The sequence below is a fragment of the Pteropus medius genome, unplaced genomic scaffold (assembly GCF_902729225.1).
Source record: "Pteropus medius unplaced genomic scaffold, Ma_sr-lr_union100, whole genome shotgun sequence".
NCBI classification, from domain to species: Eukaryota; Metazoa; Chordata; class Mammalia; order Chiroptera; family Pteropodidae; genus Pteropus; species Pteropus medius.
This window is the reverse complement of record NW_024352949.1, coordinates 819,841-844,881: the sequence shown is the minus strand read 5'-3', so window position 1 is coordinate 844,881 and position 25,041 is coordinate 819,841. Positions and strand designations below refer to the sequence as shown.

The window sequence follows — 25,041 nt, the reverse complement described above, 5'->3', positions numbered from 1 at the left end:
GTGCACCGACAGGGGAGACCGAACGGCCTACTCCCGCGCCTCACAGAAGGCAGACTGTCATTTCCGTTCAGATGGTCTGAACCCTTACTGGGCCGCGGTTTAGCGGGAATTTCGGTATCCAGCTACATTTGTTCACCGAGGGTGTGCTCTTCACTGTCGCGTTGGCCGAGAAGATACTTTGTCCCTTAAGCATTTTTGTTTCTAAAGACATATAAATGCTTTTTTTTTTAACTATCAAAGGACAAACTAGATCCCGACCCAAGACCTTAGATTGTCTTTTCTGACTTTAATAAGTCAACTCCAATTTACCAACTATCCTCCCCGTCTATTTCCGGAGGCCAAACCATTGGATTTCTGTTCCTTTCTAAGCTTCAGTGTATGCATGCTAAGTGTATTGTGTGCAACACAGTCATAAACATGCCAAAATCTTAATTCTCAGCAGGCTCCTCCTACAGGAAGAATCTGCCCTCCGTGTCGAGGATGGTTCCCGCGGTTGCGAGCTCCGCCCCCCGGACCTGCGACATCCGCCTCCGGCGTTTCCGGGCCCCGGGAAGGCTGTGCGCACGCGCAACGCCTGCTGTCATGGCTGATTCCAGCTCTGTCGTGCAGGCCTCCCTTCTGCAGCTGCAGGAGTCCTTGTCCGCCGCGGACCGCTGCAGCGCTGCGATGGCTAGTTATCAGCTGATCCGAGGCCTGGGGCAGGAGTGCCTTCTGAGCACCGGCCCTACGGTGCTGGGTGAGTATGGCCGCCCGGCCGCGCGGAGGAGGGCGCCAGGGCGCGTGCGCGTTTTGGGATTGCTGAGTTGTTAAGAATATGACGTCCCAGTGTTTGCCCCACAGTGGGTATGTTTAACAGTACTTTGAAGTCCCCCCATTTGATTCTGGGTCGTCATAATTGGTGGCTGTGTATAAAACGTGGTTTTTGTTATACTGCTTTTTTTAACAGCCAAAGTTTTAAAAGCAAAGTTGGTGAAAATTCTCTAAATTCGTCAATCATTGGTATCCAAAGTGGAGAGAAAGAGCAAGAGGAAAGTGCTTTCTTTCACCTTAATCTCGCCTAAACCCACCAGCACCTTTTCCAAACCCTTATATTTGCTCTTTCTACTTTTGAGAAACAGAGCTGAAATTATAACTGAAAAGTCATGCTATCCTTTTAATTTTAGCAATACCTGGGTGGGAACTTTTTTCTCTGTAGTCAAAGTGCTTTTCAGCGCTTTTAACGTAGAGAACACTGTTTAAAAACTTCTGTATTCCATTTTAAAAACAAATATGTAGACCTTTGCCGTGCTGTGTCCTCTCAAAGATAGGTGAGATTTTCTAAGAGATTTTTGCTGAATATGATGGAGATAGAATGTAAACACATTTGACAGATGTACTTATATATTGTCAAGTATACATTAATGGAAGGAAAATTTAAAAGTTAACAATGTTATGTAAATGTTTTCTAGCCTCAGGGTTTCTGTGTTTGAATTCCTTATCCTTTTAGTAACTTCTTTGTAAAACAAGTTTACTCTAAATATTTTATATAAGTCCTTTCACTTGTGAGGTTATAGAGTGTATTCGTTTTTTATTGCTGCTATAACAAATACCATAAACTTAGTGGTTTAAAACAACACAGACTTGTTCATCTTAAAAGTTCTGTAGTCAAAGCCAACATATCTCACCAAGCCAGGTGTCAGGCAGGGCCACTATTTTCTGAAGGCTTTGGGGAAGAATTCATTTCTTTTTTCTTTCAGGTTTTTAGTAGACTGTAGGTCCTTGCAGTTTTAGGACTGAGGTCTCTTTTTTCTTGCTAAGTTTCCTTGTTTCTAGAAGCCACCCACACTTCTTCTATCATGGCCCCCTTCCTCCATCTTCAAAGCCAGCAGTAGTGGGTCAAGTAAAACTCTCATGCTTGGAATCTCTCCTGCTTCCTTGTCTTCCCATATAGCCTCCCTCCACTGGTAAGGAAGGAAGTTACATTGGGCCCACTGGATAATTTTAAGGTCAGCTGATTAACACCCTTAATTCCATTTACAACTTTAATTTTCTTTTGCCATGTAAAGTTAGCAAATTTACAGGTGTCACTTACCCGTGTATCCCTGTGGAACATCATCTAGAATTTCCTTTTTTCCTTGTCTAAATACAGCAGCCTTAGGTTAATGTTTTATCCTATAAAGCTGAACTGAGAAACATACACTCTTTAGGGTGGGTTTGTGGAGTGCTTCCTGGCACTTCTCTTACCTTTTTGTTTGTTTGTTTTTGTTCTTTTGGTATAGCATTACAGACTTCCTTAGTTTTTTCCAGAGATTTCGGTTTGCTTGTTTTTGTTCGGAAATCGCTTAGCATTGATGAGGTAAGTTGAAGATTTTCATTTCACTTTTCTTGTACATTCCTTAATGTCGGAGTGACTCTTATTCTCACCCATATTTACTACAATGTGTATTTCTTTTATTATAGTTTCGTGATTGTAGAGAAGAAGTCCTAAAGTTCTTATCTGTTTTCTTAGAAAAAATTGGCCAAAAGATCACACCTTATTCTCTTGATATTAAGGTAAGGAGGAAAAAACATACCTCATTATATATCGACATCAATTTTAACTTACAGTGTAAGTTAAACTTGGATTTTTATTTTATTTTTGTCTTTCTCATTGCGGAGTTTATTCTGCTTGTTTGTGTTAGAATGAAGTGAGCTGTCTTTATTTTTTAGATTTAATAAGCTAAGGCCCTTGTCAAAAACTATTTTGATAACGTTTACACATAGGATAAATAATGCCTTTTATAAAAAGTCATAATAAATTGGACTTTTGAATTGTAGGGAGATTTCCGAACACTTTAAAAAACAATTTTAAAGAATTTTCCTTCTGGGTAAGATTCATATTTCCTGTAGTTCATGTATTCTCTTTGACAACAGTCTGAAAAGTTTGCCTCTCTTGCGCCTCCCATTCTCTTTCAACCTACCTTCCCTAGGTTTCCTCATAACAAACTGGAACTAGTAGTGATAAATTAGGTTATTTCTCATACTTATTTGAACTTTCAACAAGTGCTACATTTCAAGGTAAGTTATTTTTATTGGTACTTCTAGTTCTTGGATGCTAAGAGCTGATGAAGAAGTATTTGTTCAGTTTGAGGTAATTTATAGGAAGTTGTTTTAGAACTTTTAAGTAGCTCAAATATATAAAATATTTTAATGATTATTATTGACGTCTAGAAATCTTGATTGGAATCTTAATATTTGATAAAGTTGTCTCAATGATGGGAGTCATTTTGTAGAGTACTTCATAGTTTACAAAGTTTTATAATGTATAGTTTTTTATTTATTTTTTTTTACCAAATCTCTGTTAGATATTCTAAATCTCTCTAGTTTACAAATGAGATTTAGAAGTTAAGAAAGTTACCCCGGTCTCGGAGCCAGGGTGCCTCCTTCCAAAGCTCTTGTTTGTTTCATTATTCTGGGGTGGTTTCCTGTAAAGTCCTAGCCATCCTTTGAATTATTTTAGTTACCTTTTTTATTCTTCATTCTTTCTTTCTTGGTATATGGCAAAAAGTGCTATGGGAAGTATATAAGTAGGAGTAACTTTTACTTTTTTTTTTCCTGCCGAGGCCTCCATTTACTTTGTGTTTTTATAGTTATTGTTGATGTTATTACTAGTGTATGTTGCCTCAATGTTTTAAGTAATTTTTAATCTGCATATTTACATATTCTGTTTTTAACAGCTGGATATTTAATTGTGTTATGTCTTATATTGGTATTGCTCCTCTCAAAGATGTAGTTTTAGCTATTGTTAAGCCTTTAGTTATAAGAACTAAGATCTTATTGATGATTTTGGTATGTATTCTTTTAAAACCTAGACTACTTGTACCAGTGTTTACACAAAAGACAAAGCTGCTAAATGTAAAATTCCGGCCCTAGACATTCTTATTAAGGTAATTTTATTTTTCTAAGTACATATATTTCATATTAAACATATAACTTAAAAAACTGAAAATTGGAGTTGTGGAATATAGTTTTTTGGCTAAGAGATATTGGAAGATAGGCTTGAATCACATTGATATGTGGATAAGATGTACATTTTCAAATCTTCATTCAATACATTGGTATTTTGCTCTCAGACTCTTGCAGATAGCAAAGGAAGAATTTGGGGATGTAGTGGGAATGAAGGGGAAAAAGAACTAAGAAATTTACTCTTCCTCCACTACTCTCATCACTGTTACTTTTAAAATTACTAAGAATTGCCAGAATTCACCTCACTGTATCTGAGTTTTTTTCTAAAACCTTACTATGGAAATGGGTCTGTATGTGATATTTAAGTGGTCACTGGGACTCACTCTCACATGTATGTCTTAGCTGCATTTCTCTTTTTGCATCTCTATTAGAACTCTTTTGGGTCTTGTTGGGTCTTAAGTGCCTACGAGAGAATGGTTCTAGTCATGTTACTTATTTCTTGGGAAAGTAAAATTAAATTTACACCCTTTCCTCCTTTGTTCTTGCACTATTCACCTCACCGTCTACCTCCCAAATAGTCTGGCTAGATAAGAGTCCTGAGAGACCAAGCATAAATCCCCTAGAGATACATAATTCTGTAACTTTGTGGTATATAGACTCACTTAGGTGGATGACACCTTTGCATTATTTTTCTCTTTGGACAATGCTAATTTGTATCTTTTAGTTACTTCAGACTTTGAGAAGTTCTAAACTCATGGATGAATTTAGAGTTGGAGAATTATTTAGTAAATTCTATGGAGAACTTGCATTGAAAACAAAAATACCAGATACAGGTGAGATGCATTTAAATGTTTTAAAATATTTTAATAAATTAACATTAAAAAATTATTAGTGTAAAATTTAAGTTTTTCTCTATCAGGATATTTATGTTTTATAGATGATCCTTTTTGCTGAAAACAAGCCAGAATATAAATAAGCAAAAACAATGTGTGAAGACTTCTGCTTATAAAAATTTTTGTGTGTACAAAGTGATTTTCTTAAATATAAATTTCACACCACATGTCAAATGTAATTTAGTTTATAATACTAGAATTGCATAAAACTTATCGGGAAAGATTCCAATATGTAAAACTATGTATTTCTTATATCTTACTGTGAAATTACTTTTGAACTAAATATTTTCTCATTTTCTTATTTATATGTCTTTTTGTTTATTTAATTTATTTGAATGTAATTTTAGGCCTTTATTTATCTAAAATTTATTTTTCAGTTTTAGAAAAAATATATGAACTCCTAGGAATATTAGGAGAAGTTCATCCTAGTGAGATGGTAGATAATTCGGAAAAACTGTTCCGGGCTTTTCTGGGTGAACTTAAAACCCAGGTATGATAAACTTTATGATATTCTGCTTCCATAGATTTGGTCGTATTTTTCTCTTATAATGTTACTTTCTTAAAATTTTCTGTTTAGATGACATCAACAGTAAGAGAGCCCAAACTGCCTGTTGTGGCAGGATGTCTTAAGGGATTGTCATCACTTATGTGTAACTTCACTAAATCCATGGAAGAAGGTATTGCTTGACTTCTTATTTTCTTTATTCAAAAACTAGAGGTCTAGAATGAATTGCTTGTTTATTTTTTGAACTTTTAAACCAATTTTGGATTCATATGCAGTTGTGAGAAATAATACAGAGAGATTCTATATGTCCTTCACCCAGTTTCTGCTGGTGATATAGTACAATAGCACAACCAGGATTTTGTAATTGATAAAATCCACCAGCCTTATTCAGATTTTACTAGTTTTTTTGTACACACACTTGCATGTAGTTCTGTGCAGTTTTATCACGGGTAGATTTGTATATGCAACACCATAGTCAAGATACTGAACAGTCCATCACAAGGATCCTTCCTGCTAACCCTTTATAGCCACATTCACCTCTCTCCCCACCTACAACCACACTGGTTTATCTCCAGCTTGCATTTTGTCATTTCAAGATTATGTAAGTGGATTCATAGTATGTAAGTTTTTGTGACTGACTTATTTCACTTAGCTTAATGTCTTCAAGGTTCATCCATGTTGTAATATGTCTCAGAATTTCCTTTTTTTTTAAAGCCGATAATGTTCCATGGTATGAATATACTATGTTTTGTTTATCCATTCATACATCAGTGGACACTTGGGTTGCTTCTACTTTTTGAGTGTTGTGAATAATGCTGCTGGAAAATGGGTGTGCATTTATCCGTTGGAGTCCCTGCCTTCATTTTGGGGGCTTATATACCCAGAAGTGAGATTGCTGGATCATTTAGTAATTCTATATTTAATTTTTTGAGGAATTGCCATACTGTTTTCCACAGCAGCCGCATTATTTTACATTCCCATCAGCAGTGCACAAGAATTCCATTATCTCCACATCCTCACCAGTACTTATTTTCTCTTCTTTGATAATAGCCATCCTGATGGGTATGAAGTGGAGTCTCACTGTAGTTTTGAATTGTATTTCATTTATGACTAGTAATTTTGAGTGTCTTTTTGTGTGCTTATTGGCTATTTGAATATCTTCGGTGAAATGTTTATTTAAGTCTTTTGTCTATTTTTTAATTGGCCTGTTTGACTTTTTGTTGTTGAGTTATAGGAGTTCTTTATATATTTTGATATCGTCCTTATTAGATACATGATTTGCAATTATTTTCTCCTATTACATGGGTTGCTTTTTCACTCTGTTGTGCTGTTCGTCCTTTGATGCACAAAAGTTCTTTATTTCGATGAAGTCTAGTTTATTTTTTTCTTTTGTTGCCTGTGCTTTTGGTGACATAGCCATGAAAGTATTGCCAAAGTGTTGAATTGTTTTTGTGCTTTTGCACAAGTCTGTTACTGAATTCTCAGTTCTGTTCCTTTGGTCTGTGTAGCTCTATCCCTTTGCCAACACCACACTGTCTTTGACGTTACTATGTAGTAAGCCTTAATGTTGAGTTAAGTCCTCTCATTTTATTATTCCTTTTTAGAATTACTTTAGTATTATAAGGCCTGTGCTTTTCCATGTAAATTTTAGAATAAGTTCATATGTATGAAAAACTTTGCTCGGATTTTGATAGTCATTGCATTAAACTTGTGTATTAATTCGGGGAGAATTGACATCATTACTATGTTGAATGTTCCAATCTGTGATCACAGTGTGTATCTCTCCATTTCTTTAGGTCTTTGATTTTTTTTTAATCAACATTTTGTAGTTTTCAGGATGCAGATCCTTGTCTATCAATTTAAAAGTCTGTTTAACATACATTTTTTCATAGCTATCAATAGTATTCCAGTAAAGTATCTCAGAATGTTTTTGAGGATAATCTAGGCATTATAAGCATAATGAAATTCATTTTTTTAAAGTCAAATCTTTTAATCTTGAGTCTTTAAAAAAAAAAAATCTCTATTTGCTCTTCCTTACCATTTCGTTCAAGTAATTCCCAGATATTTCTACCTCAAGTGTGTTTTTGCTTTCAGCAGCTTGAAATGTACAAAACTGCCTAATCCAATGACTTTTGACGTGCAAAAACAGCAGTTTCATATGTTGCAACCTGATATTTCTGCTCACTACTTCTTTATTGCTTCTTACCAAGAGTATTAGACTAGCTTCATGTGCTTTCCCTTTGTCCTGTCCCTCATTCTCTCCCATATCCTGTTGCCAGAGTCTTGCTCAGAGATCACCTGTTTTATAAAGCCTTTATGATTCCCCTGGGCCGAGTCACTTCCTATAGCTTCTGTGTTCCCTTCTGTTACAGTACTTACTATGACATTTTGAACTTACCAGGTTGTATGTTTATTTCTGTCACTTGACCCAGCTGGCAAGTAATGTTGCTTATTTTGTATGTATTTGCTTGGTATATTAATTGACATATATATTAATAAACTGTACGTATTAATATATAGTTTAAGAAAAATAATAGCACTTATTCATAAACCACTGCTAAAGATAATTCTAGACATGTTGCAAGGAAAATTCCTATAATAAATCTCTGAGATAAGTGATAATTTCTCTGTTTTATATATTAGAAAACTAAAACTAAGTTAACTAACTTGCCCAAAGTAACACAGTTAGTGTGGTAAGCAGAATAAGATGTCCTCACTCTGATTCCCAGAACTTATGAATTATGTTAGGCCACATGGCAAATGGGAATCAAGGTTGCAGATGGAATTAAGGTTGGCCTTTAGATGAGATTATCTAGGTTGGCCCAATGTGATCACAAGGGTCCTTAAATATGGAAGAGGGTGGCAGAAGAGTCAGTGTTAAAGTGATGTAATGTGAGAAAGACTCAACCAGCTATTGTTGGCTTTGAAGATGGAAGGGGGGGCCATGAGCCAAGGAATGTGAGTGGCCTCTAGAAGCTGGAAAAGACAGCCCTTAAAGCCTCTAGAAAGGAACACAACTCTGCTGACAGCTTGATTTTAGCTCAGCGAGACCCATTTCAGATATCCTACCTCCAGAACTGTGCAGTAATAAATTTGTGTTGTTTTAAGCCACTAAGTTTGCGACGATTTGTAGCAGAAGCAATAGGAAACTAATATAACCAATAAGTGGCAAGACTGGGATTTAAGCCTTAGTCTGAGACTAAAATTTATAGTTTTCCTGTTATGCCATGATTATGTGGCTTTAAGCACTAAATACTAATACTCATTACTATATGCTATGTAAAGAATGATGAATTAGGTGTTAGACTCAGTGATCAGAATCACCAAGTTCCTACCATCATGAGCCCAGTCTAGTAGAGGAGACAAACAATAAACAGACAAACAAGCTATTACAGATTTCAGGGTTCAATTATACAAACTAGTTGGGTGCAGTGAATAGTAATATTGGATTATGGAGAGATAGACAATACACACAGCCCGCTGGTTCTTAGGGTATAACAAGAAACTAAGTCCTGCAGGATGGCAGGGAGCCATCTGGGGAAAGCATTCCAGGCAGAGGGACCAACAGTAACCGAGCCTCAAGCCTGGCCACTGTGCAGTGGTCAAGATACCTGGTGTGTCTGGAGCTTAGCAGCACAAAGGGCCTAGGATAAGATTGGACAGGTTGTAGAGTCAGTGTGTGGAGAGCTTCTGAGCAAGGTTCTCGTACCAAATGGAATGTAAAGCCATGGTTTTTCCATAAGGAATGGGCATGGGCCAATTGATGTTTTACAAAGGTCTACTTGACTGTTGTTGAATATAAAAGAGATGTATTAGTGTAGGTTTGAGAGATTTTGTTCTTGAGTGTGAGAGTGAGCAACTGAAGTCCGTGCACTGATTATGAAGCTGAGTGGGATGGGAGAGGACCAGGTTTTAGTACGAAACCTGGAACCTGTGGATCATCCAATCTTAGACGTTAAATGTGCAGTTGCATATGTAAGACTGGATCTTGCAGGAAAAATTAGACTTTAAGATACAAATTTGGAAGTCTTCCTAGAAGTAATATGTAAAGCTGTAATTGTAAGCAAGATTAGCTAGAGATCAAGTGTAGAGAGACTAGGGCAAGAATGTAATAAGAGAGTCTGGAGGAGGGAGTGTGATACTGCTTTGCTCTGGATGGGGTCTAACTTTGAAGAGACCAAAGTGGGTCCAGCTCAACAAGGGGAGCTTCAGCTGAATGTTATAAAAGAAGCTGGACAGAGCAGTTTAAAGGTTAGTAGGGTGACAAGATGAATGGAAGGAAGAAAGAGAAAGCCCTCTGCAGAAAACTCTTTAGAAAAATCAAAACAGGGAAGCAAAGAAATATAGTATAGCCAATAGGAGATGTGGGGATAAGAGAGGGTTTTTAAAAATAAATAAAAAATTTGTACACTCATGTTCCTACTAGCACTATCCACAATAGCTAAAAGGTAGAAACAACCCAAATATCCATCAACAGATGAATGGATAAACAAAATGTGGTATATACACACAATAGACTATTAGCCTTGAAAAAGGAAGGGAATACTGTTACATGCTACAATATTGATGAACCTTGAGGACATAATGCTAAGTGAGATTTTAAAAAAGTACAAAATACTGTACGATTCCACTTATATGAGGTAGCAAAAGTAAGCAAAATCATAGTGCCGGAAGGTAAAATAGAGGTTACCAGGGACTGGAATAAGGTGTGGAGGGAAGTTAATGTTTAATGAGGACAGCGTTTCTGTTGGAGATGAGGAAAATATTTTGGATGTAGATAGTGTCCAGTCCCAATACTGAGAGCTCAGGCCTTTAAATCCCTGGGCTTCACTGGGTTCGCCAAGTTCAGTCATTCTATCCCAGCTGCTTACTGACAATTGCCTGGTGTCTTTGTGTCTGCATACCTGTTTATGTACTGTCACTTTTTGTTAGAATGACCTTTTCCCCCAACTAGAACCTTCTTTTAGGCCCAGCTCAAGAGCTACCTTGTCTATAAGGCCTTTCTGGAATACTCACAGCCAGAGGAAGTCTTTCCTTGTATTCGAATGCCAAAGTAGCTTTTTTGTCTCTTATGGCATTATCCTCCAAACATGCTGATGTTTCTCTCCTTAAGTCCTCTCTGATCCCTTCTCCCTCTTATCTCTTGTCACATCTGGGCTGTTTTTTCAAATATATCAGTCCTGGCAATCAAAGCAAACAATTCTTTAACCTCTGCTGTTTGCAAGTCACTTACAGTGATGAATAAAGCATAATTTCTGGACAGCTGCAGTGAATACTGGTGGGAGACAGTTATACAAGTAATTGTGATGTCAGTCAGGCCAGCCTCAAATTATAGTTGGTTGCCTGTTTTATCTTCCCTTTTGGGTAATAAGTTTACTAAGATCAAAAATCATATTTTATTCATATTTGTAATTGCCATAATAATTTTGCATATACTATGTGTTGAATAAATACCTGGGAGTATTGGGAGAATAATAATGTGTTTGGCCTTGTTTAATCCTCCAAACAACTCTAAAAGAAGGTGTATATTATCCTTTTTTATAGATAAAACTGAGGCTCTGAGAACTTATCTAACAGAGTTTGTAAGTGATAAGTTGGAAAATAAATTTATATCTTTGTTATTCTAGATTTTCTTCTTATAACTGTCCAGCAGTATTAAATTGCAGCTCTCTAGCTGAATTGAATGATAGAAGATGTTTCTCCTGAATTCAAAATAGACTGTTAAGAGTTAAGGTATATGTCTAGCTGTCTGAAATAAAACTGTTGTAAAGTCATTTGTGAGGTTTGTCAGATGATACTGTTATGATTTGTAACAGATGCTTCTTTTTTGTTTTGTTTTTCCTCCAGATCCCCAGACTTCAAGGGAGATTTTTGATTTTGCATTAAAGGCAATTCGTCCTCAGGTAGGGCTAATATTACTCTAATTCTTTTACAGTTGAGACTCGTGATTGTCAAACATTGATGGTAAATTTTCTTTTTAAATAGATTGATCTGAAGAGATATGCGGTGCCCTTAGGTAAGTTTCTATATTTAGTGAGGTAGAGTATTTCAGGTGATTAAATTAATGTCTCGAGTAATCTTTCACTTAAATTGTAAATGAAAGTAAATGTGGCTGTCGGGCTGATGCCCAGATGCCCTGAGCCTGAGGCTGATGTGTAATAAAGCTGGAATATAAATTTTTTGAGTTAGAGTCTAACTCAAAAAAAAAAAAAGAAAAGTGTAATAACATCTGTAATGTTTCACACACAACTGTTTACAGGGAGGCTTTTGGAAACTTTATTTTTAGCACACAAATTTTGGTCAAGATAGTCACATTTAGATTAATTACATGATTTAAAAAAAATTACTTAGGGCATCTTTTAGGGGCTCCAGATTGTTTGATTCTAACTTTAAATAAACCCTGATCCTATTTCTGAACTTCATTTTGAGGGTCATTGGCCAAATCATGGGCCTGTTGATTCAAATGGAGGATGGTGGCATTAAAGCTCTGATCAGGATCCTTAGGTCATTATAGTGTAATAATACTGGATCTTCATGAATACAGTTTTAATTTTGACATATATCTGAAGCTTTCTTAGTTTTTTTGTTGTGCCTTTTGTGGCCCTCATTTAAATATAATGATTTTTGCAATTGCAGCTGGCTTATGCTTATTTACCCTGCATGCATCTCAATTTAGCACCTGCCTTCTGGACAACTATGTTTCTTTATTTGAAGTACTGTCAAAATGGTGTAACCATACAAACATAGAATTGAAAAAAGGTGCACATTCAGCTCTGGAATCTTTTCTGAAACAGGTACTAAAATTTAACTTATATTTAAGAATACTTTTTCCGTGCAAAATATTAAATTCCAATCCTGTGCATACACATTTGAAAAATAAATACAAGTTGATCTATTAGCATCTGTAGTATTTAAAGAAAAAAGCTTGGTTTGATCAACTTCACGGGTAGCAGCAAAACTGAAAGAAAGCTAGGAAGATACCAGATCTGATCATGGCCTTAGAGCCAAGATTCAACAAAGTGGCACTGAGGAGGCGGCAGTAAGGAAGGGCTGAAAGGTCAGGGGCAGCCAACTCGGGGTGCAGAAACACATCTCCCAAGAGGGGTGAGTCAGCTGTCAATGTTAAAATATGATGCTTGTGTTCCATGTTACTTCAAGAACAAGGAGAGTCTGTTTGCCCTTGTGTGTTTTCTATCTAGATAGAATGTGGTTGTAGATTTTGAGCCTGCAGGTTTGGAAACATGTTACCAGTTGGCTAAGGAGAATGTGCTTGGGATTGTGGTTCTGAGGATCCAAAGGGGTCTGGAAATACCTGCTGTTCATGATAGGTGCTGTGGATTTAGACTGCTTGGGTTGACTCTGAAGGAAAATATTAAAGATTAACAATATTTGATGGTTTCCAGTTTGGAGCTATTGTAAATAAAATAGCTAGGAACATTTGTGACCAAGTATTTTGTGGACTTTTTCATTTCTCTACAGTGAAAACTCGGGAGTGGAATTGCTATGTCACATGTTAGGTGTATATTAAACTTTATAAGAAACTACTAAACTCTTTTCCAGATTGGTTGCATATTTTACGTTCCCACCAGCAATGCATGAGAATTCCAGTCACCCCATATCATTATCAGCACCTGGTATTTTTGGTCTTTTTAATGTTAGATTTTAATGAGTGTATGATGTTATCCTACTGTGGTTTTAATTTGAATTTCCATGGGAACAGTTTATGAAGACCTTTTTTCCCTGTGGTTATTAGCCGTACTTATATCTTGTTTGGTGAAGTATTCGTTCAGGTATTTAGTTCATCTTAAAATAAAGTTGTATGTCTTTTTATTAATATATTGTAACAGTTCCCTACATAATTTGGTACGAGTCCTTTTCTGAAAACAGTGAAAAAAGTTTTTCTTCTCTGAATTACCTTTTCATTTTTATTTCTTTTTTAAATTAATTAATTTTTTTTTTTATGGTGACATTGGTTAACAAAATCCAATAAATTTCATTTGTACACTTTAACAGTAAGACATATATATATATTTACACTGTGTGTTCACCTCCCATAGTTAGATTTCTTTCTGTCACCACATATTTGACTCTCTTTACCACATCTATTACTCCCTTCCTCCCACCGCCTACCCTCTGGTAACCACTAGTCTGTAGTCTCTGTCCATAAGTCTCTGTCCTGTTTGTTTGTTGCTTTTAGGTTTATATCTCACAGATAAGTGATACGTGATTTTCAACGTTTTCTGTCTGGGTTATTTCGCTTAGCACGATTATCTCTAGGTCCATCCATGTTGTTGCAAATGGCAGTATTACATCTCTTCTTATGGCTGAGTAATCTTCCATTGTATATATGTACCACAGCTTCTTTAGCCAATCATCTATCATAGGACACTTCAGTTGCTTCCATGTCTTGTCCACCGGGAATAATGCTGCTGAACATTGGTGTGCAAATATCTTTTCGGATATGGGTTTTCAAGACTTTGGAGTAAATAACCAGTAGAGGGATTGCTGGATCATATGGTAGATCAAGTCTTAGTTTTTTGAGAAACCTCCATACTGTTTTCCATAGTGGCTGTACCAATGTGCAGTCCCACCAGCAGTGTATGAAGGTTCCTTTTTCTCTACATTCTCTCCAACATTGGTTATTACTTGTCCTGTTGATTATAGCTATCCTAACAGGTATGAGATTGTATGTCATTGTGGTTTTCATCTGCATTTCCCTCATAACTAGCAATGTTGAGCATCTTTTGAAAAATTTGTTGGCCATTTGTATGTCCTGTAGGGAAAAGTGTCTATTTAGGTCCTCTGCCCATTTTTTGATTGGATCGTTGTTTTTTTGTTTTTATTGAGTCATATGAGTTCTTTGTATATTTTGGATATTAGGCCCTTATCGGAGGCGTTGCTTGCAAACATATTTTTCCATTTGGATGGTTGTCTCTATACCTTGTTGACGATTTCCTTTACTGTGCAGAAGCTTTTTAGTTTGATGTAGTCCCATTGACTTATTTTAGCTTTTACTTCCCTTGCCTTTCAGGTCGAATTCGTAAACTCCTCTTTAAGTCCAGGATCTTGAGTTTTGTTCTATATGTTTTATTGTTTCACGTCTTATATTCAGGACCTTAATCCATTTTGAGTTAATTTTGATGTGTGGTGATAGACAACAGTCTAGTTTCATTCTTTTGCAGGTGGCTTTCCCAGTTTTCCAGCACCAATTACTGAAGAGGCTTTCCTTTCTCCACTGTATATTTTTGGCATTTTTTTTTTTTTACACCTACAGCACCTGATCTTCCCAGGTGGTCTCCCATCCAAGTGCTAACCAGGTCTGACCCTGCTTAGCTTCCGCGATCAGACGAGATCAGGCACGTTCAGGGTGGCATGGCTGTAGACCAGTGATTTTGGATTTTTTGTCGAAAATTATGTGCCCATATAAATATGGGTTTACTTCTGGACTCTCAAGTCTTTTCCACTGGTCTTTGTGTCTTTTTTTCCACCAATACCATGCTGTTTTGATTACTGTCGCTTTGTAGTATACTTTGAAGTGGGGCAGAGTGATGCCTCCAGCCTCGTTCTTTTTTCTCAGGATGGCTTTGGCAATTCAAGGTCTTGTGCTTCCATACAAATCTGATGATTTTTTTGTTCTATTTCTTTAAAAAATGCCAAAGGGGTTTTGATGAGGATTGCATTACACCTGTATAATGCTTAAGGTAATATGGTCATTTTAACTGTGTTGATTCTTCCAACCCAGGAACACGGGGTATCTTTCCATTTCTATGTATCTTCGATTTCTTTTAATAGGGTCTTATAGTTTTTATTAAGTAAGTCCTTCACATGTTTCATTAGATTTATTCCTAGGCATTTTATTCTTTCTCTTGCAAGTGCAAAAAGAATTATTTTTTTCCACCTCTTTTTCTGACACTTCATTACTAGAGTATAGGAATGCTGTGGAGTTTTGAATGTTGATTTTGTATCCAGAGACTTTACTGTATTTCCTTATTGTTTCTAGTAGTGTTCTTGTGGTGTCTTTAGGGTTTTATACATAGTGAATGATATCTACAAATAGTGGCAGTTTGACTTCATCGTTTCCTATTTGGATACCTTTTATATCTTTTTCTTTGTTCATTGCACTTGCTAGGACCTCCAGTGTTATATTGAATAACAGTGGCGATAGTGAACAGCCTTGCCTTGTTCCTGATCTTATAGGGACGGTTTTAAGTTTTTCATCATTAAGTACAATGTTGGCTGAGGGTTTGTCATATATGGCCTTTATGACATTAAGGTACTTTCCTTCCATACCGATTTTGTTAAGTGTTTTGATCATAAATAGATGCTATATCTTGTCACAGGCTTTTTCTGCATCTGTTGATATGATCATATGATTCTTGTTTTTTAGTATGTTTATGTGGTGTATCACTTTAATCGATTTGCATGTGTTGAACCATCCCTATACCCCTGGGATGAAGCCCACTTGATCGTGTTGTATAATCTTTTTAATGTGTTGTTTTATTCTGTTTGCTAGTATCTTATTTAGGATTTTTGCATCTGTGTTCCAGAGAGAAAATAGTCTGTAGTTTTCTTTTTTTGTGTTATCTTTACCAGGTTTTGGTATCAGGGTAATATTGGCCTCATAAAATGAGTTGGGAAATATTGCCTCCTCTTCGATTTTCTGGAAGAGTTTGAGGAGAATAGGTATTCAATCTTTGAATGTCCGGTAGAATTCACTGGTGAAGCCATCTGGTTTTGGACTTTGACTTTTTGGTAGGTTTTTGATGATTGTTTCACTATCCATAATGCTGATAAGTTTATTTAGATTTTCCAGTTCTTGATTCAGTCTAGGAAGGTTGTATTTTTCTAAGTATGGGTCCATGTCTTCTAGGTGATTAAATTTGGTGTTATATACTTTTTCATAGTGTTCTTGCATGATTCTTTGTATTTCTGCGATGTCAGTCATAATTTTCCTTCTTCCCTGATTTTGTCTATTTGTGTCCTTTCTCTTTTTTCTTTAGTGAGTCTAGCCAGGAGCTTTTCAATTTTATTAACCTTCTCAAAGAACCGGCTCTTTGTTGTTTGTATGTATGTATGTATATATGTATGTATGTATGTATGTATGTATTGTATTTAGTTTATTCCTGCTCGAATTTTGATATTTCTTTCCTTCTGCTAACTTTAGGCTTCATTTGTTCTTCCTATTCTAGTTTTTTAAGATGAAGTGTTAGGTTGTTTATTTGGATTCGTTCTTGTTTTTGGAGATAGGCCTATAATGATATGAGCTTTCCTCTTATGACCGTTTTGCCATGTCCCAAAAGTTTTGATATGTTGTACTATAATTATCATTCGTTTCTATGTGTATCTTGATCTCTTTTTATTTCTTCTCTGACCCAGTCATTCTTCAGTAGTAGCATGTTGTTTAATCTTCACATATTTGTGGTTCTCCCTGCTTTCTTTTCATGGTTGATCCAGCTTTAAAGTGTTATGATCAGAGAATATGGTTGGTGTGATTTCATCCCTCTTTTATTTGTTGAGGCTATTCTGTGTCTCAGTATGTGGTCAATTCTTGAGAATATTCCATGTGTACTAGAGAAGAATGTATAAGCAGCTGTTTTGAGATGGAAGGCTTTGTAAATGTCAGTTATGTCCAGTTGGTCTAATGTGTCATTTAAGGATATTTCCTTATTGATTTTCTGTTTGGATGATCTGACCATATCCGACAGTGGGGTATTTAGGTCCCCTATTATTATGATAGCATTTTGGTCTGTTTCTCCCTTTAGTTCTGTTAGTAATTGCTTTACATATTTCTGGGCTCCCTGATTGGGAGCATAGTTATTAGTAAGTGTTATGTCTTCTAAGTGCATGATTCCCTTTATCATTATGAAGTGTTCCTCAGTATCTTTCTTGACCTTTTTTATTTTGAAGTCTGTTTCGTCTGATATTAGTATTGCCACTCCTGCTTTTCTCTGAATGCCATTTGCTTGGAATATCATTTTCCACCCTTTCACTTTGAGTCTATATTTGTCTTTGGAGCTGAGATGTGTCTCCTGGAGGCAGCATATGGTTGGATTATGTTTTTTTGATCCATTCTGCAATGCTGTGTCTTTTTATTGGTTAGTTCACTCTAAATTTACATTTAGAATGATTATTGAAATATGAGGTCTTCTTTAGCCATTTTATCTTTTGCTTTCCGGTAGCTCAGTGTTTCCATTGCTTTTTTGTCCTTGTGTTTCTGTTTTTTTTATTTTGGTTTGATTTTTTGGGTTTTCCCTCTGGTTCTTCTTGTTTTATGTTATATTCTTCAGGTCTGAATCTGTGGTGTGTGGTTACCATTACGAATATATAAAGGATAGTTACATATATACAGTCATCCCTTTTTTTCTGTGTGTGCCTTATCTCCATCACCCTTGTGAATTTGGATCTTTGAATCCTCCCTTTTTCAGTCATTGTCTCAATTTGTCCCTCTGTATGCTGATCGTTCATTACTACCTTGCTATAGCAGTTCTCTTCTTACTCTTTAAGCTGTAGTGCCGTGTTCTTAATAAGAGTTGCACTTTTCTGCTTCTATTGCCTGAGACACCTTACTCCTAATTATGTATTTTTTCTTTTTTGTCATTTTATTTAAGGTGCGTTGACCCCTTTTAGTATTTCCTGTAGTTCAAGCCTCGTAGTGGAGAATTCCCTCAACTTTTTTATATCTGGAAAGGTCTTTATCTTTCATGTCTAAAGGAGAGCTTTGCTAGGTATATTATTCTAGGCTGGTAGTTCCTTTTACTTAATAGTTTTCAAGCTTTTAAAGTTTGTGCTGAGAAGTCCAATGATAATCTGATGGATTTTCCTTTAACTTACCGTGTTTTTTCCCCTGGCTGCCCTGAGAATTCTATCTTTGTAATTGATTTTTATTAATTTTAATACAATGTGCCTTGGTAAAGGCCTTTTTGGGTTGAGATAATTGGGTATTCTATTGACTTATCAAATTCCAAGCTCCAGCTCATTCCTTAGATTTGGGATATTCTTGTCCACTATTTGTCTGAAAATGCTTTCTAGTCCCTACTCCTTTTCTTTGCCTTCAGAAATGCCCATTATTCTTATGTTTCCTCTCCTGATGGTATCAGTTAGTTCTTGAATTTCTCTTTCATTATTTTTCATTCTTCAGTTTCTCTCTTCTTCCTTCTAATGTATTTCTAGATTTCTGTCTTTAATATCATTATTCCTTTCCTTCAATTTTTCGACTCTCTTTCCGAAGCTCGTTGTTCATTTTTCAGCTCTTACAGTGTGTGTGTGGTTTTTTTTTTTTTTTTTTATCTCCAGAAGATCTATTGTGTTCTTTTTGAGGGTTTCAGTCTCCTTGCTAAAGAACTCATTCCGCTTATTTAGTCATTTTTTTCAATTCCTGAAATTTTTGATATGACCCGTTTTGGAGCTCACAGTTTTTTCAGAAGTCTCATCCAGAATATTTTGTCATTTATAAGTTGCATATTTATATGTTTGTAAGGGTATATTCTGGAGATTTTTCTCTTTTTTTCTGATACGCCTTGTTGCCTGGTCGTTCTTGGTGTTTAATGGACTTTTCTCGGCATAGGCATTGATGGAAGTGCATTCAGCTTTTTTTTTTCAGAAAGAAGATTTGTTATATAAAGGTCTCTCTTTTGCCTGTTGCAAAGAAGGCACTTTTCTTTTTGTTTCCAGTAGGTAGCCTCTAAGCCTCTTGGATCTCTGATTTATATACAGCTTTAATAATGCCTTTTTTTCCCCCTTTTAGGTATTTAATCATGATCGCTACTCTTAGTCTCAGTCAGTATCAGCGACAGTCTCAGCTCAGATTCCCCTGGAGCTCTGCAGTGATTGTTGTAGGAGGGTATGGGGGAAGGGACCCTCTGGGTTGGAGGTTGAGGGCTGTGGCCTAGCCTTGGTTTTTTAACCACTGTGGGTAAAAATCAACTGTTGTTTCTCTGCCATCTTACTTCTCTGCTTCTGTCCTGATGCCTGGGCCCTGCCGCCTGCCTTTTGGAGCTCACAGCACTTCCAGGCAGAGCTGTTCAGGGAATTCGTGGCACCTTTTCCCCTTCCCCTCCTCCTGCAGGAAGCACCTTCTCCCCTGCCTCCTCGTCCTACAGGGAGTTCTGGCTGTGAGAGGCAGCTTCTTTGTTTCTCCCAGTCTACTGCCCAACACCTGGGGGTTATGATCTATGGTAGCTCTTATGCGTAGATGCCACACTCAGACATGGTGGTGTGCAGTCTGGGTGTTTTTTGTTGAGTTTTAGATGTTCAGCTTATTGATGTTTCAAGGGGAGAGATCGGGTGACATGTCTCACTCTGCCATGTTTCTCTCATTTTCTTTTTTTTTTTTTAAGATTTTTTTTTCATTGAGGTAACATTGATTAAGAACATTTTATTAATTTCAGGTGCACAACATTATAATTTGATATTTGTATACGCTGTTGTTTGCTCACTACCAAAAGTCTACATTTTTATTCATTAACATATATTTGACCCTCTTTACTTAACATTTTGCCCTCCCATCACCTCTCTTCCTCTCTGGTAGTCCCCATACTGTTGTCAGTATCTATGAGTTTTTATTTTGTTTGTTATATATTTTTTATATTTTTCATACGAATGAAATCATGTGTCTTGTTCTTTTCTGTTTGACTTATTTCACTTAGCATATAAATGTCAAGATCCATCCATATTATCGTAAATAGGAATAATTCATCTTTTTTTTATGGCAGAGTAGTATTTCATTGTATGCATATACCACATCTTTATGCATTCATCTGTTGATGGACGCTTATGTTGTTTTCATAACTAGGTTATTGTGAGGAATGCTGTCATGAACATAGAGACGTATATATCTTTCAAATTAGTGTTTTCATATTCTTTGGATAAATACCCAGAAGAGGAAATGCTAGATTATATGGTAGTTCCAGTCTTAATTTTTCGAGGAACCTCTATGCTGTTTTCCAGAGTGGCTGAATCAATTTACATTCCACCAGCAGTATATGAGAGTTCCTTTTTCTCCACATCCTCTCCAATACTTGTTATTTGTTATGTTTTTGATAAGTGCCATTCTAATAGGTATGAAGTGGTATCTTGTTTTGATTTACATTTCCCTGATAACCAGTGATGGCAAACTTTTCATATATCTGTTGACCATCTTGTATATGTCTCCCTTAGAAAAAATGTCTATTCAGTCCAAGGCCATGCTACCCTGAACAAGCCCAATCCCGTCTGATCTCGGAATCTAAGGAGGGTTGTGCCTGGTTAGTACTTGGATGGCGGACCACCTAGGAAGACCAGGTGCTGTAGGCGTAAAATAAAAAAAAAAAATAAGGGATTGTAAACTGTCAAGGTCCTTGCAATCTGCGAGGTCAACCAATGTCTTAAAATAAAAAAAGTCTATTCAGATTTTCTGCCCATTTTTAATTGGGTTATTTTTTATTTTTTAGTATTTTTGCTGTTGAGTTTAATGAGTTCTTTATATATTTCGGATATTAACTCTTTTTCAGACATCACTTGCAAATATTTTTTCCTATTCAGTTGGTTACATTTTTGTTTCATTAATGATTTCTTTTGCTGTACAGAAGCTTTTTGGTTTGATGTAGTCTCATTTGTTTACTTTTTTGTTTCCCTTGCTTTTGGAGTCAAATTCACAAGAACCTCACTGAGACTGATATCCAGAAGCTTATGCCAATGTTTTTTACTGTATATTGTTTCAGGTCTTACAATCCAGTCTTTAATTCATTTTGAGTTAATTTTTGTGAGTCATGTAATATAGTGTTCTGGTTTCATTCATTTGCATGTATCTTTCTAGTTTTTCCATTTATTGAAAAGACTGTCCTTTCTCCATTGTATGTTTTTGGCTTCTTTGTTATAGATTAATTGCCCATATATGTGTGGGTTTTTTTCCTGGGCTCTCAGTTCTGTTCCATTGGTCTGTGTATCTGTTAGTGCCAATACCATACTGTTTTGAATACTATTGTTTTGTAGTATTGTTTGAAATTGGGGAGTGTGATACTTCCAGCTTTGTTCATTTTTCTCGGGATAGCTTTGATTGTAAGTGGTTTTTTGTGGTTCCATACAAATTTGATGATATTTTATTCTATATCTTTGAAAAATGCCATTAGTATTTTGGTAGAGATTGCATTGAACCAATAGATTGCTTTAGGAAATATGGACATTTTAGCAATGTTAATTTTTCCAGTCCATGAACAGGTAATATCTTTCCATTGCTTTGTGTCTTTTTTCATTTCTTTCAACAGTGTCTTACAGTTTTGAATGTGCAGGTCTTTGTTTATTCCTAGATGTCTTACTCTTTTCGTTGCAGTTGTAAATGGAATGTGTTCTTCACTTCTCTTTCTGATAACTCATTGTTACTATGTCTATATCGAAATGCAACAGATTTTTGTATCCCGCAAATTTACTATATTTGTTTATTATGCCTAATAGTTTTTTGGTGGAGTCTTCAGAGTTTTCCATATGTAAAATTGTGTCATTTGCGATTAGTGACAGTTTTACTTCTTTTCCAGTTTGGCTGCCTTTCTTTCTTTCTTTCTTTCTTTTTTTTTTTTTGCCTAATTGCTCTGGCTAAGACTTCAAGTACTAAGTTGAATAAAAGTGGCAAGAATAGGCATTCTTATCTTTTTTCCTTTTCTTAGAGGAAAAGCTTTCAGTTTTTCACCTTTGAGTATGATGTTAGGTGTGAGTTTGTCAATTTGGTCTTTGTTATGTTGAAGTACTTTCCTTTCATACCCATTTAATTGACAGTTTTTATCGCAAATGAATGTTGTATCTTGTCAAATGCTTTTTCTGTGTCTATTGAGATGATCATATGATTTTTATTCTTCATTTTGTTAATATGGTATGTCACAATTGATTTGTAGATGATGTACCATGAATCCCTCTTCATGGTGGTGTGTGATCATTTTAATGTATAATTTTATTCTATTTGCTAGTATTTTACTGAGGATTTTTGCCTCTGTTCAGAGACATTGGCCTGTAATGTCTTTTTGTGTGTGTGTTGTTCTCACCTGGTTTTGGTTGTCAGGGTAATGTTGACCTTGTAAAAAAAAAAAAGTTAGGAAGCATTCCCTTCTCTTGAAATTTTTGGAAGAGTTTTAAAAGGATAGGTATTAAATCTTCCTTGAATATCGGATAGAATTCACCAGTGAAGCCATCTGGTTCTGGACTTCTGCTTTTTGGGAAGTTTTTGATTACTATTTCAATTTCCTTACTAGTGATCAGTCTTTTCAGGTTATTTTTCATAATTCAGTCTAGGAAGATTATATGATTCTAAGAATTTTTCTATTTTAGGTTGTTTAATGGTGGCATATAGCCTTTTGTAGTATTCTTTTATGGTCCTTTGTATTTCTGTAGTATTAGTTGTAACTTGTCTCTCTGATTTTATTTATTTGAGTCTTCTTTTGTTTTTCCTTTGTGAATTTAGCTAAGGATTTGTCAATTTTATTTTTTCAAAGAACCAGCTCTTCGTTAATCTTTTCTGTTGTCTTTTTTCTCAATTTCATCTATTTCCACTTTGATTTTTTTTGTTGTTGTTGTTATTTCTTCTATTGACTTTGAGCTTTGTCCTTTTTTTTTTTAGTTCTTTAAGGTACAATTTAGATTGTTTCAGGTTTTTCTGGTTTCTTGAAGTAGGCCTGTATTACTATAAATTTTCCTCTTACCACTTTTGCTGTATCCCAAATATTTTGGTACATCATATTTTTATTTTCATTTTTATTTGTTTCTATGTATCATTTGATTTCTTTTATTTCTTCATTGATCCAGTAGTCGTCCAGTAGGGTATCATTTAATCACATATTTGTGATTTTTCCGTCTTCTTGTAATTGATTTCTAGTTTCATACCACTGTGGTCAGAAAAGATGCTTGATATTATTTCAGTCTTAAATTTATTGGGACTTGTTTTATGTCCCAATGTATGGTCTGTCCTTGACAATGTTCCATGTGAACTTGGGAAGAATTTGTATTCTTTTGCTTTGGGATGGAAAGTTCTGTACATGTGTCTTAAGTTTTTCTGGTCTAAAGTGTCATTTAAGGCTGATTTTTTTTCTTGACTATCTGAATGATTTATCCATTGTTGTAAATACGGTGTTATAGTCTACTATTGTAGTATTGTTGTTTCTCCTTTTATATCTATTTGTAGATGATTAATAATTATATATATATTGGTGTTTCTATGTTGAGTGCACATATATCAATAAATGTTATGTCTTCTTGGTGGATTATCCCCTTTTATCATTTTTAAATGTCCATCTTTTTCTTTTTTTACCTTTTTTTGTCTTGAAAACTATTTTGTCTGATAAACATATGCTACATCCTTTTCTCTGGACGCTATTTGTTTGGAATATATCATCTTCAACTCCTTCACTTTGAGCCTATGTTTTGCTTTGGAGCTGTGATAGATCTCGTAGGCAGCATGTAGTTGGGTCTCAGATTTTTGATCCATCCAGCTAGTTTTTGCCTTTTGATTGGGTGAGTTCAGCCGATTTACATTTAGGATGATTACTAGCATATGAGGATTTACCTCTGCCATATGAGGACTTAACCTTTGTCATTTTATAGTTTGTTATCTGATTGGTTTGTATCTCCATTGTGTCTTTTCCCTTGTGTTTCTGTTTGCTATTTTAGTTTGATGGTTTTCTATGATGATTTTCTTTGTTTTCTCCTTTTTTATGTTTCACGTCTCAGCTCTGGATTTTTGTTTTTTTGTTATCATGAGGTTTGTATGAAATACCACATTGGTAAAGTAGTTCTTTTTTTTTTTCCTGATAGCATCTTATCTTCATTTGTCTATACAAGTTCCATCTGTTTCCTCCTCTCATTTTATGTTTTGGTTGGCACAAATTATCCCTTTTTCTGTTGTGTGTTTTTGAAGTAGCTATGGTTATTATTAATGCTTTTTTCCCTTTAATCTTTATATTATAATTATATGTTTAGCACCCTAGTTCGAAAGAGTTGCAGTTTTTTTCTGTTCGTCACTTTACTCGCAGTTTCGTGTACTTTTGTCTTTTTGTTTCAGGTAGAGAGTTCCTTTAAACATTCCTTGTAGAGTAGGTCTTGTGGTGTTAAATTACCTCAGCTTTCATTTGGCAAAGCCTTTATTTGTCCTTCTTATCTAAAGGATAACTTTGCTATATAGAGTATTTTATGGTGGTTACTATCTTTAAATATTTTGAATATATTGTTCCATTTTCTCTTGGTCTGTAGAGTTTCTGCCAAGAAATCTGATAATCTGATGGGTTTTTCCTTGTAGGTTACCTTTTTCTCCACATGAATGCCTTGAGAATTCTTTGTTATTAGCTTGAAAGTTTTAATATAATGTGCCTTGGAGAAGGTCTTTTTGTACTGAGATAATTATGTGTTCTATTAGCTTTTTGTATGTCTGTCTAGTTCCTTCTCTAGGTTTGAGAAGTTCTCATTGATAGTTTGTTTGAATTGGCTGTTTCTTCTCCCTCTCTTCTTGATCTGGAATACCCATTATCCTTATGTTGCCCTTTCTAATGGAGTCAGATAGTTCTCAAAGAGGACCTTCATTAAAAAAAGAATCTTAGTTCTCTCTTCTCTTCCACCTGAACCATTTCTATCTTCAGGCTCGCTCATTTTTTCTTATGTATGGTCTGCTATATTTCTGGTGCTTTCTAATAAATTTCACTTACTGTGTTTTTCAGCTCCAGAATATCTATTTGGTTCTTTTTTTATAGTTTCAAAGTCTTTGACAAA

General features: G+C 35.5%; 1 protein-coding gene and 2 pseudogenes across 6 annotated transcripts in view; 2 read left to right on the top strand and 1 right to left on the bottom strand.

The window, feature by feature from the left end:
- Positions 1-12: 12 nt before the first annotated feature.
- The window catches only part of PRKDC (protein kinase, DNA-activated, catalytic subunit), a 193,347-nt gene continuing 168,318 nt past the window's right edge, over positions 13-25,041 (top strand). For 3 of the 6 annotated variants that reach the window (XM_039850423.1, XM_039850421.1, XM_039850422.1), the window contains exons 1-10: positions 527-736; positions 2,259-2,335; positions 2,440-2,532; positions 3,831-3,905; positions 4,649-4,757; positions 5,195-5,307; positions 5,395-5,494; positions 11,170-11,225; positions 11,308-11,338; positions 11,959-12,116. In XM_039850423.1, coding sequence (XP_039706357.1) covers positions 583-736; positions 2,259-2,335; positions 2,440-2,532; positions 3,831-3,905; positions 4,649-4,757; positions 5,195-5,307; positions 5,395-5,494; positions 11,170-11,225; positions 11,308-11,338; positions 11,959-12,116 — 966 coding nt within the window. In that variant the 5' untranslated portion in view covers positions 527-582. Of the gene's footprint in view, positions 142-439; positions 737-2,258; positions 2,336-2,439; positions 2,533-3,830; positions 3,906-4,648; positions 4,758-5,194; positions 5,308-5,394; positions 5,495-11,169; positions 11,226-11,307; positions 11,339-11,958; positions 12,117-25,041 lie in introns of those variants that run through there. The other 3 variants (XM_039850425.1, XM_039850426.1, XM_039850424.1) reach the window with 2 other exon arrangements.
- LOC120592737 (uncharacterized) lies at positions 14,588-14,706 on the bottom strand (annotated as a pseudogene).
- On the top strand, positions 20,495-20,613 carry LOC120592752 (uncharacterized; annotated as a pseudogene).